Source organism: Melospiza georgiana, chromosome 2 (genome assembly GCF_028018845.1).
Source record: "Melospiza georgiana isolate bMelGeo1 chromosome 2, bMelGeo1.pri, whole genome shotgun sequence".
NCBI classification, from domain to species: Eukaryota; Metazoa; Chordata; class Aves; order Passeriformes; family Passerellidae; genus Melospiza; species Melospiza georgiana.
In genome coordinates this window covers 9283550-9299449 of record NC_080431.1, presented here as the reverse complement: position 1 = coordinate 9299449, position 15900 = coordinate 9283550, and the positions used below count along the sequence as shown (strand labels likewise).

General features: G+C 39.0%; 1 protein-coding gene across 5 annotated transcripts in view; it reads left to right on the top strand.

Moving 5' to 3' along the window:
• Window positions 1-9517, top strand: part of ROBO2 (roundabout guidance receptor 2) — an 866123-nt gene extending 856606 nt beyond the window's left edge. For all 5 annotated transcript variants that reach the window (XM_058019193.1, XM_058019191.1, XM_058019192.1 and 2 more), the window contains 2 exons: window positions 1659-1859; window positions 2850-9517. In XM_058019193.1, the coding sequence (XP_057875176.1) occupies window positions 1659-1859; window positions 2850-2851 (203 nt within the window). In that variant the 3' untranslated portion in view covers window positions 2852-9517. The remainder of the gene's footprint in view (window positions 1-1658; window positions 1860-2849) is intronic.
• Window positions 9518-15900: the final 6383 nt, after the last annotated feature.

Sequence of the window (15900 nt, the reverse complement as noted above, 5' to 3'; positions counted from 1 at the left end):
AACTGTTCCGTATTTTAGCCAGCCTTTGGAAACCAGGTTTGCATCTGACTCTATTGTTAGGTCTTGATATATAAAAAAACAAGCAACATAATTTAGGAGAGACTGTGGCTGTTAAATGCCATTTTACAGAGTCTTTCAAGAATTTCTTTTTTTTCAGCAAGGACAGCACACAGTCATAGCACAAAACACTGATAATGCTCTCACATCCTGCAGCACAATTTTGGTCCCTTGGCAGGACCAGAGGGAGATACTTTGGCAGGGAAAGAAGTCAGCTGCCTGCCCTCTTCTGCAACAGATTTAACTTAAAATCAGGCTCAGTTCACTGGCAGCTCACGTGGGGAATCCCCACATCCTACTCTCTTGTAGGCAAACAACAAAATCCTGCGTTTCTTCCACAAATTCGTTCTCATTTTGCACTTCTCTAAGTTAATTATGCCTGTCCTGCAGTCTTTGCAAAGGCTTCAAGCTTGTGAATAAAAGCGTTTTTATCTCCTCTTTCTTTCCAACCATGCCCACCTACTCTTCTTTCTGCGTTCCTGCCCTCTGTCAAAGAAAGTCCATTTCTCCTCAAAAGGTTGTTTAAGAGTGAAGACAATTGGAAAACCAAAAAAAGAAAACCCTTTGGACCTAAATTCCCTTTGAAAAAAGGCAGGATTCAAGCAGTAGAAATCCCACTGATTTCAGAAGGGACAATGCTGTGTTTGAGGTTAGGCATATATACTCATATTCTTTCTTGACTCAAACTATATTTAGCAAGATCTCTTTCTTCAGCTTCTGAGAGGGCAAAAGTGGATCATACACAGCAAAGAAATAAAATAGTGCTTCTATTTCAGTGTTAAATCAGTTCTGCTGTTATGCTTCTTAGATTTGGGTTATTACAACAATATTTCCAGGAAACACTAATCAGAAGTGATGTCTTGTTTTACTTCATGCTATATGAAGACTTACAATCTTATGCCTTATTGCCATTAATCCTGCTTTAGAAAGCAGTTCATTATTACAGGTCTTCACAGAAAAAGAATCCAAGTGAGCAAAAGTAGGCCTTTTGCTCATAATGAAACATGAAACAAGCTGCAGGATTATTTATCCGCCCCAAATATTACAACTGCAATGTATAATATAATATTTTCCAATGTAATTCAACACCAGTTGCAAAAAAAAATTGTCAGTGTACTTTGCATCGTTAGAAATTACTGAGTTGCTGGAAGCTAATTAAATTAGCTGATATTGTCGTTCTTTATCTAAACTGATTGGGGTAATGTTGCCATAATTTAAGCTAAAGAAAAGGAAAAAGCACATTTATGTAGGCTTGAAGCAAAAATCTAATCATAGCTTCATTGTTTTGGAAATTGCGTGTTCACCTATTTTTATTAAAGTATCTATGATTCATGATCTCTTATTCATAATGAATCTAGACTTCTTATAATTAATACAAACTGACTTAGGAGTTCACAAGGAAGCGAGATTTAAATTCATGCTGGCTTCTCTGTCCTTGGGATACAACTCTTAGTTGTGTATTTTCTTATGTAAAATTGTTATGCTATAAAGCAAGAGAAAAGACAGATATGAATGGATATGACGTGCATAAATGAATAGCTTGTTTATTCCTGCTTCTAGGACTTCATTGGTATTTATTTTGCTTTGTTTTGCTTTTCTAGAAGAGGCACTCGTACCATATAGTAAACCCAACTTCCCATCCCCTGGTGGCCACAGCTCTTCAGGAACATCTTCTTCTAAAGGATCGACTGGACCCAGAAAAGGTGAAGTCTTGCGAGGGGGTCACCAACGCAATGCCAGTGACCTTCTCGATATGGGCTATGTGGGAGCAAACAGTCAAGGACAGTTTACTGGTGAATTATGTAAGTTTACCTCCAGCTCCAGTTAAAACTCTCAAATAGATAAAAGAAAAAAAATTATAAAGCTCTTGTGAAGAGAGTAGGAAGTTGTGTGTGATAGATAAATCTTTGTCCACGTCTTTTTGCCTTCTGAAGCGTATTGCATGTGATGGCAAACAAATGTCGTCCTTCTGTTCCCGGCTTTGGACCAGTTCAAATCTGTGTAAGCCGTGCCAAAGTTATCTACATGGTACATCTCTGGGTGTATAATGCTAGTGAAGCATGGGGAAAATTGAGAAGGAATTCTAGTAACTTGGAATTTTTTTTGGGCAAAGTATAGAGTGCTTGTCTTGGAAATGCCAGTGACAGATTTCCTCAGCCTTCTCCTTAATTTCCTGTTGCTTAATGAGAAGTATTCTCTCAGATGGAGGTCCTCTTTTGTTGATTGTGTACCCCAGTTTTTCAGTTTCATATCTCCACTTTTTTCCTCAGTATCCCAGAACAGGAAAATTGTTTTCCAAATTTGTTTTATATTATCATTCAATACCTGTTAAAGTTTTTATGAAACCATGTTGATGCTATGTATGTGCCGGCAGTACCAGCTGCCCAAAGGCTTGACTCTGTTGTTTGAGAAAGAACATCAAAACCTCAGCATATTCAGCATACTGGTGTGTTTAATAAACTTATTAATGGTCGTAAAAGCAGTGGAGCTGCTGGCATGTCTGCCTCCTCTTGCTGCAGCCAAACCCTCAGCAGCTCCTGGCAGTCACTGCCCTGTAGCTGTAAGAGAGCTAATGGTGACCCAGGAGCCCTGAAATGTGCACTCTCAGATATGGTGTTGGTAAGTGCTAAATTTTAGCATCCCTCGCTTTTCATCTTAGAAGCAATTAACCCTGCTCTCACAACCTATTGAATATTCATCCTTTGCTGCAGTAATATTGCCATAGGCTTTATTTTGTGTGGTTTTTTCTCCTTATTACAACCTCTTTCTCTCTCTTTTGTTTCTCTCTATAGAGTAGTTGAGAAGACACATTGCAAGCTGCTCTGATGGACCATCAGGTCTGAACTCATGGAAGTGATGACACTAAACAGTGCAATGAACATTTTCTTTATTTATGTACTATTAAAAGAACTGTAAATGCAATGTAAAGACACACAGCCACACATATCCCACAGATACTTTACTTGTGTTCTTCTCTTTAATACACCATCCACCTTAAACTATTCCTTGTCAGGAGTATATAAAAAAAAGAAAGAAAAAAAAAAATCACCCTCCAGGATTAAAAGGATTTCCTTCTGTATATAATTTCTTTTGTTGCATTGCTATGCAAGCTCACCTTCTTTTTAGCTATGTTCATATTCATGTCTGTTTTTACTGGTCTGTTGTACTATATGTGAATTAATAGGCTGTGGTGCCATATATTAACTTTTAATTGTGTAACTTTTATGTTTAAAGTTTGCACTGCAATTTTATTTGGTGATAAGCACAAAACTCTACTCCTCATGACATGAAGAAAAAAAGAGACTGAATGTGTGAAGAAGGTTTGCATCCTGTAAGCTACTTTGGATGTAAAGGAGTGTGTTAGGTGGTTTTCCATTGGGGTGTAGAAATGAGAAAGTGACAGGCAAAACTGATGTCAGTGAAGACATTAGAGACAGATTTAAACCTTTTAAAAGCAAGCAACATAGTTGCTCTTCCTATTTAAGAAGGGGTCAGAAGTTGGAAGTGTGAGATTAAAGAGTGAAAATGAAACTAAAGGTAGCATGAGATGGCCTAGACCCTTTCACTAGAGTGATACCCTTAGTATCTGCTTTTAGCCATCCCATGCCACTAAGGGGAAGAAAAAACAAACCTTGCTACAAATAAAAGAACTTAAGGTGTTTCACTAAAGCTGTTTTTATTTTGCAGTTTTAAAGGAATTATTGCCATTAATTTTTCCAGCCCAAACTATAGGACAGAGATTTTTCAGGAGAATCAAACCACATAAACACAAGGTATACCTAGTAAGAAGATAAGAATGCAATTTATTACTAAGACATATTCAGGCTGCTTCCAAAAAATTGAAATGTCAGAGTATCTTATTTCATCTTTCCAATACGTGTACAGTGCGATAGAGGATAAAGCTGCACCACTGAAATTCATGACATTAATTGTTTTGATGCAGTCTACACAACCCTTTCTGTTCCATACCTGAAGCCTGCAAGAGCTGAAGTTGGATCCACTAAATTTGTAGTAAAATGTTCAGTTTTTGGAAGGAAAGCAATGGTCAAATTATTTTTGACTTGCATTAAGTATATTTCTGGCAATACAATACATCCAAAAAGTTGGATATAAGCAAAGGAGATCTTTGACCTGTGTTTTAGTGAGTGGCTTCAAACTCTACTATGATGAGGAAATTATGCACGTTTATACACTTTTTGAATCAACCAGACTCTGTAAGTGGACATTAATGACAGCATCCTGTCTCTTCATTAATTTTCATGATTTTGTCCAAGTCTTCTTTACCTCTCAAATCTCAAAGAATAAATTCTCAAGCTTTTCTTAGAATATTGTGTGTGGCTAACCCACCCATTACTTTGATGCTTAATTTAAATATCGCATCTTACAGCTTATTTCTGTTAGTTATCTGACCATGAACACAAGTTTCCATTGAATACCTTTCTCATATAACCAGTCTATGTTGTTTTATATTTTGCCTTGGAGCTCACCAGTATTAAGAACACTTTTTGTCATGGCAGAATTTTAGAAAAGTAAATTACGATGCTAAATATGTGTTGCTTTTCATTTCATTAACTTGTTCCATGATAAGATAAAACACGACAGCCATCAACTACAACTCAGCACTATTGAATATTGAAAAATGCTAGTTAGCTCCCTTAAGGTCAAGATGTGTTATTTAGCAAGTTGCAAACAAAAAAAAGTTGAGGAAAAAAAGTATGAATTTATTTACTTATGTGACCAATGAGTATATGCAATTTTCCTGCTTGTTAAAACACTATAGTTAAAAACACAACTTAAAAATGTGCAAAAAATGTTCAAGTAAGATAAATAATGCAGCATAATTACATGTGCATGGTTTTTATTTTGGTATATATTATATGAAGAGAAGACTATTCAGAGTACAATTCCAATCTAATTCTCTGGAAGATGTTTAGCTCAGTCACTGATAGTTTTTTTTTCCCCATTTAATTCAAAAGCTTGTGCTGAGCTTTGGTGGAACACCTTACTCACTCTGTTCTATTCAAAATTCAGTATCTTTAGAGGTTGATAAAGCCATTCCAATTCCTTTCAAATATGTGTTTTATCTCTTCCACTGGAAAGTAAATGTGTGTCAGTATTAAAGCTGTTCAGTACCATGATATTCACTAACTTGTCCATCTGCTTCTGTACATTTTTGTTCATTAATAATTTGCTTACAATATTACATGAGGTGTTGTTGTGTATGGCAAAGTGTCTCCATTATCTTACAGGTGATGTCTCTTCTTTTTTTTTCTCTCTCTCTTTTCTATACAATGTACTTCCAATGAACCACAGTACATATTTTTTAAAATGCCATTTAATTTACTATTTTAAAAGAAGTATTCTTCTTTTTTTAAAAAAAATGAAAACATTTATTGTGAATAATGTGTTTAAAGAAAAGGGATGTTGTGGCAGCACTTAGAATTGTTTTTTAATTTGTTTTTTTTAAAAAAACTGTTTATTGGCTACAGTTTGTTCACGAAAAAGTATGACCTCTTAATGTGTTTCATTGGTATTGTTAGTGCAGCAAAGTTTAATTGGCATAAGAAGTTGGTTAATAGTACTGTTGAAGTGTGTATTGTATATTTACTGGGGAAAAATAAAACATATTCACATTTCAAATCTATGTTAAAAGACCTTGAGTAAGGAGTCAATATATGAAAACCCAAACAGGGAAAATCAGGCAATAATAACATAGACTGAGCTATAATCATCACTGTCCACTTACAGGTGACAAGGAACATTTTATACACTGTTTTTTGAACTAAGCCAGTGGCAAACATTGCCTGTCCTAGGGGTTTCTGTTTAATGTCCTGTCTCTCCTGGAGCAGTTGTACCTCTGTCATGGCACTGATACAGCTATTCCAGTGAATATTCTGCTTGTGGCTGTTCCCTCAGTGTGGGCAGGCCCTGAGGAGGCACAGCTGGCTCTGCCTGAAGCCCACAGAGCAGTGGATGTGTAAAACCTGGTCTGAACCTTCAGACCTGGGGCTTGTTACTGGTGGGGCTACAGCCAGCCCAGTACAGAATACCCCAAAATGTACGGATAGGTCAATTTTTCTTGATCTTTGTGCTCAATTTTAAATGCAGGAGGGCTGAAGGACCAAATAATGAATTGTTCCATGTGCTTCAGTGGTGTATTGCTGTATGGGCAGCCATTTCAGTGATGCAAGAAACAGACATTTCCTTTTTTGATGTTTCTTTTTTTTTTTTTTTCCCCTTTATTTCTCAAGCACATACCCAAGTCAGTAAACCTTTAGGATACCTTTTGGTTGTCACCTGAGATGCAACAGAAACACCATTCCTTGGGAAAAGTACTAAAGATAAGGTGCATGGAATGTTTTTAAGTATGTTAATTTAACTGCACACCAGTGCAAAAGGAAGACATGACTGTTTGAAATAATTATATGCTGGTTTATGCTTGCCTCAGCCCATGCATTGCCAGCCACGAGAAGAGGTGTGCGCTGAGGCTGAGAAAGAGTCCTCACAACTGAAAGAGGAAAGGGAATAGGGCTCGGGGAGATTTTGGCAGGAACTTCAATTTAAAAAAAGAAAAAATTACAGGCAGCTCCTTTGGCTTGTCTACAATTTATGCAGTTTGGGGTTTTTTTATGGTTAACGGCCTTGTGGAGTCTTAGCAGGGGAACTAGAAAGAAAAAAGTTGACCTTTTGTAAAAATTGGGGGGTACTTCTTTGCTGAGGGAGGATTTTTTAATTTAATTTTTTTAACACATGTTTTGTGTTCCATCTATCTGGAACGCATTAGCTAAAAAATAAATTGTTTTTAAAAACCATGTGGGGAGCGGACAATTCATTTAGGAGGCAAATTCAAATAGCAGGAAAAAGGGAAAAAGTAATACTAAAATAAATAACACATACTGGTTTAGAAACAGCCAAGTCCACCACAGTTTCACATGCAATTTTGAACAGTACAAGCAATGATGTGTATAAATTTCATTGCTTTTGCTTTGCATACCAAAACAAATTACCCAAAGTCCATAGGAGGCCTAGGTCCTGGGGACCCTGAATCTGGTGCTTTGTGTTAGATGTGTGGTTAATGCAAGCTGGTGAGAGTGGAGAATGCTCAGGGTTGAGCAGCCCTGGTGGCTCCAGGCTCGGTGGGGTCAGTGCATCCCAGGCAGGTCAGCACCTGGAGGAAGGTCACTTCTCTGAGGATGGAGATTTCAGGGCAGGGAAAGTTTTCAATGCCTGAGGCACCACGGGGGTTTGCACTGAGCTCTCTTTGGTGTGTCTCACATTTTGAGACTGCCGTCCCTCAGTGCTCTCCTGTGCACTCAGTGCTGATGCTGTTCCCTGGATCTGGGGTGTTTGGCATGGGGGCTGCAAGAGCAGAAGAGCCATGGAGGTGCTCTGCATGCATTGAGTGGCTGGATATATGGATAAAAGCTTTATTAATTCAGGGGGACACAGGAGAGCAGTGGCAGCAGACATCTACTCTGCTGTGTCTAGCTTGTTCCCCTCTTCCCTTCAGGACTGAGCTCTTTCCTGCCAACTCTCCTCCACCCAAATTAACAGAAACAGCTCACAGATGTCTCATGGGACCCACAGGAGATGTAGGGCCATGCCTACATGCAGAGTGGGTATTTGAGGAGAGGTAGCTCTGAGTTCTACAGCTGATGTGAGGACCGGATTCCTCTTTGGCCTGACTGTATTTAGCTGTGTAGCTGCATCCAGGAAGACCTGAGCAGAAAATAAGTTCCTAGAGCAGAGCTCAGCATTGCAGCAGCTCTTCTGGTATGTGGCTCCTTATTCAGTCTGTTGTAGGCAGTCCTGAGTTCACTGCTGAGTTCTCAGCACATCCTGAGCACTCAGATGGTTTATGCTGGAGAGTGAGGTTGTTCCTCTTGCTGTAGGAGAATGGAAGAAAAAAATCAAAAACAAAAAATGCCCAAACTTAAACCTTTCACTTTAATACAAAGCTTTTAAAACAATGTTCAAAAATCACAGAAAACAGCATTTCAGATGTATGTTTGACAATTCTTTTGTTTTCTTGGTATTTTGTTTTGGCTACCATTGAAATGATCCATTTGGTTTTTTTTCAGAGCTGTAACACTGTCCCTGCACCCCCTCACCCCCTCCCCTTGCATTTTCCAGTACTTTCATCTGTAAAGAAGTTATGGTAAAGAATAATGGCATTTGTGTACTTACATTGTTCTAACTTTAAGCAACAAGGTGCACAGTTGCATTCAGTTCAATTGATCAAAGCCAGATGGGCACAAATGTTTGTGGGGGTTTTTTTTCTAAAAAGGCCTGCTATTTGTGCTGATATTTGTTCCACATTCATGCTGATCAGTGCATCTTTTGCCTTCAAGGATGCCATTAGTAGTTCTCCTTTGTGTTCAAAAGCAGGAATCCATTGTGCAGCACTTGGAGAGCCACTCGGATGCAGGTAAAGAATATAACAGCTTGAGCAAGTGCTAATTAGAACCAATTAAAGTTAATTGACCTCCTTTGGCAGTAAAATGCATAATAGAACTTGCTCTGTCCTTGCAAAATGGAGATCTTGCCTCTAAGCATAAGAGTGAAGCAGGGTTTCATGTAGCAGCCCGTGGTAATTATGTGGGTATAACAACCAGGAAGCTGCTTGCTACAATTTGTTCTAATAACTGAGCTCTCCTGTATCAGGGCAATACAAAAAAAGTGAGATTTCTTCTCCAGTCTATTTTAAAATCCCAATTTTTACAGAGTAAATGAGCATCCCAAGATACCGATACTAATCTCTAGGAATGAGTTGGCAGAAAAATAGAGTCCCTTTTCTAGGTAAGTAATGGTGTGAGCATAAAAAACAGGCAGTTTTACACCTGCTGGTTGGCAGTAGCCCTGATGCTCAGAGGTTGCATCTGTCCTGGTCAGTGGGGGAAGCTCTGGCAGGCCTGCACTGGTGCTTTATTTCTGGGTGAAGGATCTGCCCACAGTTCAGAGGGGCTCCCCACTGAACCTTGCCGTGAGGGTTCCTTTGGCAGACTTCTGTTGGAAAAGGGGCATTGGCATCCATCCAGCTGAGGTTTGTGGTGCTGCAGGACTACACCCCTGCCATGGGCAACACATGGTCAGAGGTACCCAAATAAAAGAGAGAGAAAGAGTGAAGGGTAGGAAATGCAAAATTGTATGAATCCAAAAGCATCAGTGGTGGGTGCTAAACTATATACATCGCTGTGAAAAGTTGAAAAGCCATTTTTATTAGTAAACCAGAACTGATCCAGTTTCCATGACCATGCTTTGATGACTTTTTGCTTGGCAGGAACTGAATGCGACTGATTTTGCTGCTAACTTGGCCTTACTATGAACAGCAATAAAGGTGTTAGTCAGGTGGGGACTTTGATGTGACCAGTAACATCACTCTCCCTTCAGGGAATGTTCTGTGCTGGCTTGTTAATGAATTTCTTTCCTAATGAGTATCATTAAAAACCCTTTGATTAGCTATTTGTGTGAATGCCCTTCCTTTTTCCTCTTGCACGAGTGGCAGCAGGATTTTGCCCTAGGCAGAAAGTGTGCAGCTCTATCCTCACCTCATGAATACAAGTCTGAGGCAAACAGCAACAGGAAAGAGGGTGAAAAGAAAAATAAGAAAAATGAAAAAAGACCTCACAGATGAGTTGAAGTTATTTTCTACACGTGTACAACCTGAGCAGGCACCAGCATTCAGATGGGACTGTCATTAGGGGAAATGAAGAGCAATAGGTGGTGATGCTGAAGCATGCAACAATAATTTACATACACCTCGAGTGCCAACAGGCAGAGAAACAAATAAAGCTATAACCTGGGGAAAGGGAATGCCAGAGACTAAATGGACCGCAACAAGCAAACAAAAAATGCCATGTCATAAAATGCAGCAAAAAGCCTGGAAAACAAAATTAAAAACAAAGCAAGGCATTTCAGATCCCAGGCACCTTAATGAGATATTGATGGCACAGAAATTGCCTACTCCTATGCACAACAAAAGAAGACTGAGAAACACAAAAACAATTAGGAAACAGATTTGGCCATCTAAGGTTTAATAGAAGGAGATGTGGCATAGCAGAGTACAATTAATCACCAATTGCCTGAAACACATTGCTCTCCTAAGCTACTGCAGACCTGTCTCCCCTGCTCCCAATCTTAAAATGACAGTCACCCACTCCAGTTTGTACTTAAAATAAACCTCTGCCATTCCTTTCCCAGTCCCTCAAATCTCCCAGTGAGTTGCAGACACTGATAAATAAATATTTTGTATTTACTCTGCTGTCACAGGCTTCAAACTACCTTCAGTCTACCCACCCCCTTCTTCCTTCTCTTTTCCCACCAGGCATAAACTTCATCTGCATATTTTCCACCTTGTTGTTAGGCACATAATGAGGCTTTTCTATTTTTGTCCCTCTTTGCCCAGAAATCTCTCTTAGCCACGTCACACTCGGGGATGTATAAAAGTTCACTTCATATTATATCTATGTGGAGTATGAGGTTTAAGTTTAAACTAGGTCACTGGGTGCCTTTAGAGCATTTGTAACTAAGGGAGAGCCACTGATTGATGAGTCCTGATTTGAGAGGCTCAGCCCTGCATCCAGAGCCTGGGAAATCCAGGGGGATGATCACAGTTGCAGAAGGATTTTGGCCACGTGTCTGCTGTGCCACATGTGATTCCCTGCCTCAGTGTGAGCACAGAAATGCACCTTAAAACAGCTGGAACAGTAAGGCACTCTGAGCAGTGATGGCGTGTAAGTACACCATGGGTCTGGTGAAATCTGTGGGAAAATTTTAGTCTTTCCCTTAATCAAGATGAAGGATTTGTTTCTGTCATGCATGGGCAGATTTTTTCCTCCCATGGACTCCCTTTCTATTCTGTGCACTTTGCAGCCCTGGGACATGCAAACACATTCTGATTGTCTCAACACAAATGTCTGGGTACATTAAAAACCTGTTTCCAAACATGGGCTTTGAATTCCTTTTTATTATAGTTCATATGTTCCTTTAGATCTTTTGAGGGTTACCCAAACCCCAAGTGATTTCACAAACTCTATCACTAAAAATATTCAAAGAATAACCTTTTCCATATTTTCATATATTTTGCAGTCTCCTCTAGACCCATAAGGGAGAAGAGGTATGATTTTCAGCTTTTCATTGCTGATATGTTCCACTTCTGATTTCATGGAGGGATTTAGGAGGCATGATTTTAATAGAAACTGATGTCAATTAGTTAATTGGAAACTTAAGAGTAAAAGTACCAGACCTCTGAGATCTGGTAAGTACCCTTGTACTCTAGCTGAGAGTAAAACCTTTCAGTACTTGTACAACTCCTTTTTCCATAATTAATTGGATCACAGAATTACAGCATTTGGTAATATTTCTGATAGAGTTTTCTGGGTGAAGAAACTTTACTTTGAAACTGAGTTGCTCTGATAAGAAACTCCTGCTTGGGCCAATATATGGAATTTTGTGGGACAAGGGAGACTCACATGCCTTTATAGCTGTAATAACACTCTTGGGAAAAAAAAATAAAGAAAAAAGAAAAAAATTCAGGTAAACTCAGTGCCCTTTCATGAAAACATGTCATAAGCCAGGAAATATTTGTTTTGGCTTATGACATAAAGGGGTGTCTTTGTGCCTGCCCTGGCACCTCACTGGTGACACTCAGAGCTGGAGCAGCCATGGGAGTAGAGGGCAAGGAGAAGAAAAGGAAAGTGAGGGGAGAATAAAAGGACATGCAGTATTTCAACAAACATTTTCACAACAAAAATTAATTCTTCTTTATGTTCCTAGACAGTTCTGTAGCACATCATGGATGAGCACACAGAAATTCTCCTTCTGCCCACAGCCCATTCTCTTTCTTTAGATTTGGATAAATTTAAATACTTGCTCAGAAAAGAAAATTATAAAAAAAAAACCCCATACATTAAAACCCAAAACAATGTGGGTCTGTTCTCAGTGCAGGCCTCTAACTATCAATTTTAGGATGTGTCAGTGAATTGATTATCGTTTGTAAACTGTTCCTAGTGCTGACAATAAAAATGACAGGATGCTCTTAATTGGTCCCAGGGAATAAAAAAAGACACAAAATTCCCTTTTTTTTTTTTTTTTTTTTTTTTTTTTTTTTTTTTTTTTTTTGGTGGTAAATACATGCTTTTTTCCCTTCTGCTACTCAATATTTTTGCTGTAGTCTTAAGGGTGTTTTGAAGCATCTTATGCTGTTCACTTTCTGAAATGCGTTTATTAAACTGAGTGTGGCTGAGCACGAGGCTGACATTTGGTGGTTCTCACGCAGTTTCTAATAGCTGCAGGGTGCTCATTTTTGGAAGCAGTTTCATGATGCCTTCTCTGCTTTTGCTGGCACATATCATGCCACATAGCTGAAGCTGGAGCTGTCAGGACAGCGTGTCTCTATTTAGCAGACCATTGTTTGTCATCGAACAGATATTCTTGGAGTTTTTTCAGCTATAACATTGTTGCCAATGGTTAAAATTTCAAAGCTTCATAAATGACTGTGCACAGGAAGATGAATCCAGCTGGCAAACTTTCTACTTTTACGATTTTCGTAGAAGTCATCAACAGGGGAGCCAGTAATTTTCACTCTCTGATGAAGCCTTCATTATGGAGCATCTGAAACCCTGTTGTAATGTGGATGACTTTGACATAATATCTGCAGTTATGTGCTTGCACATCTCTTAGCAGTCATACAATGAGAATTGAGCGTCACAAAGAGCTCCTGAAAATAGAGCAGCTAAATTTTCCTCTGCTTTTATACAGTGTGCAGGTGTAGGGAGGTTCTCTCATGTTATTTACAATGTCTTTGTCAGATTCTTTTAATTTCCAGGTATATAAAACCTGCCAAATGTCAGCACTTGTAACTATCAGCTCTCAATAAACACAATCTACAGGGAAGGTGAGTCATATTGGGCACAAAAAGGAGTAGGTAATGAACAAATGCATAATGAACAACTGCAAAGGAAGGTCAAGTTAGCCCAAGACACTTTCTGTGTTTGTCAGATTTAATTTGAGGTTTTGTCTGTGCACAGATTCAGGAACACTTGTCACAGGTGCTCAAGGCATGCAAAGAACAACCACAGTGAATAATAAGGTTATTGTGCTATAATGGTATCATAACACCTGAAGCAGCCATGTTAGTTGTTGTTTCATCCTTCTTCAGCATTGATTTTTTTATTCTGAAATGAAATTGTTACAACTTTGACCTGCTAGTGGATTCTGTGATACTGAGGAAATGTTAATAACTTTTTTCCTCTGTTACTTGTCTTCCTTTTTTTTCTTTTTTTTTTTCTTCTACTTCCCCGCAATAGACTCACATTGATCTTACTTGAGGTGTAGCCTATTATCAGCAGAATCCTGCTGATAAAGCACTCCTGGATGGCTGCACTGGGAAAAAACAAAACAAAACAAAACAAAAAACAATAATGATTGGCCAGTGCTACTAAAAGAATCTGTATCTCCTGGTTCTCTTTACAGAACTTGAACTTTTGTCAGTTTTCACATCTCTTCAGAAAGGAATAGGAATTTCTTATTCAGAAAAACAAATAAAGCTTTCCTTCAGAGATGTAGTTTGATCCAGGCATTAATTCACTGCCAGACAGGATCTTACCCTTATCTTTTCATACACTTTAGCAGCATCTGACCTACAAAACTTCCAAACCATAAGTGGGGTTTGCTCAGAGTGCAATGCCTGTCTCATCCTGCTCATACAAGCCACCTGGACCTTCCTTACTCATGTAATTCATTTTTCACACCACTGTTCTTCAATTTATTATTTCCTACCATCTGGACTGTAGCATTTAAATGTATTCTGGCTTCAGTATTCTTAATTTTCTTATCTTCAGTTTTCCTTATATTTTTTAAAGTATATGATTTTGTTCTTTGATCCCCCTCTGCTTAAGGAAAATCAGAGCCTAATGTTCATCTACAGCAGATTAATTTACAACTTGCCTGCACCTATGTACCTGTTAAGATACCTGTTGCCATTTTTACAGGTGTGTCTGGTGTATGTTCAGATGCTCCTTCCTTAGGTAACTTGTGTGATGTGAAAAATGCTGGCCAAATAAAATTATAACTTTGAGAAACTTTTTCACACCTCCTAGATAAGCCTATCTCCCTTTGTGGTATGTTGTATTTACAAAGTGTAATCAGTGTACAGCTTCAAACTGTTTCACATTTTCTCCTGCAAAATTTTCCTTCAAGTACAAAAGTTATCCCTGGAAATTCAATAAACAGCTTCAGCCTCTCTGAGCATGCATCCACACAGCCTGCAAGGGATTTGAGATGGCTTGGGTTCAACACAGCTAGTTAGGGAGAGACAGAACACAGCCAGCATCCTCACTCAGCTGTGGTCATAAATCATCATACAACCTGGCATTGACAAATTGATCTTGGCCTGGAGCATCCAGGAGCTTTGTGAGAAACCTGTTTGAGCCGCAGGGCAGGGGCTCAAACATTAGCAGCAGGCATCCTGGGACATGCCTTCAAACTTCTGTGTGGAGGGGGATATGTAAACAGCATGCTTTGTGGGCAAATTTCCGGGAAAAATCTACTGAAATTTTAAATTTCTCTTCAGTTACTTTTCCTGGAATTTTCTTTCCGTCCAGTTGCTTTGTTGCCCAAATGAGCAGGAGCAAGGTGGATTTTGGATGATAATCAGGCTCATCTGTCAGCACTGATATGAGAAAAATAGCAGGCCAGTTGCAGCTGAGTGCACCCAACGTGGCTGTTAACCATGGGTATCCAGCTCATCAAACTTTGCTGTAAATTAAGAGGCTTTTGGGGGGCAGTTTAGACTGCTGGTAGGTGGAAAACTGCTCTAATCGGGCTCCCAGGCTGAGTAGCTGTCACATATGGTAAATCTCCACAGAGACTGAAAATAAGCTGAGAATTAATGAGCTGCTAATTTCAAGACTGATGTCTCTTGAATGTCTTCGTCTTTTTTTTTTTTTCCTGAGATTTTTTCCTTATCCCTTCTCTCCCCCTCCCCAGATTTACCCTTTCCTTTATACAAATTCCTTATCTCCCCAGCAGCCATTGCAGCACTTTTCTGTTCATCTGCCTGTGTGTGTACAACGGAGCTTAACCTGAATGGCACAAGGAGGCATTTTGGTATCTTAATCTACCAGCAAGTGATTGGCAAAACTGGAGGGCTGGAGGCCAGAGCCCCGGTAATCTATTCTGTGAGAAAATGGAACCAACTTTGTCCATAATACATTTCTTATTAATTAGTGCCATTGAAATGCTGCTTTCTGAATGTTTTAATGTTTCTGCTAGCTGCTAATCTCTGTCTGTTAACTCCAGCTTTCCCCCAGATTCTTTATTATGTCTTCCAGTCTTCTTTTCTATGGCAGTTTTTCCTTCTTTTTCTAATTCTATGGTTTTGCTTTTATCATTCTTCCTGCCCTCTACTAACCTTTTTCTCTGATTTATCTAGGATTTCCAACTCTCATCCTACTCTCCAACGCCAGCCTTCCCACCATTTAATTTTCCAAGATTATTCTTTCTTCCATCTGCATTGCTAATGTGAAATTCACTACTTTAAAGATGTCATTCTAATACATGAATAGCTAAATCTCTGAGCATGCACAGAGAAACTAGATGTCTTCAGAAAAAATGAGGAGAATCAAAGTCACTTGACTGCTAATGTGACTGATGGCCCTGTTTTATCATCTACCTGATTTCTGCTTGCTACAAAACCTTAAAGGATTTTATGACACCTTGTATGTAGGTGTACAACCAGAGGAGAGGGTTTAAGAACTTGCTAAAATCATACCAGTTCTTAAAAAAGGTCCTTTTGGAAAACATCAATCTTTTTGAGGGGTGGGGGGCAGAGCATGCTGGTAA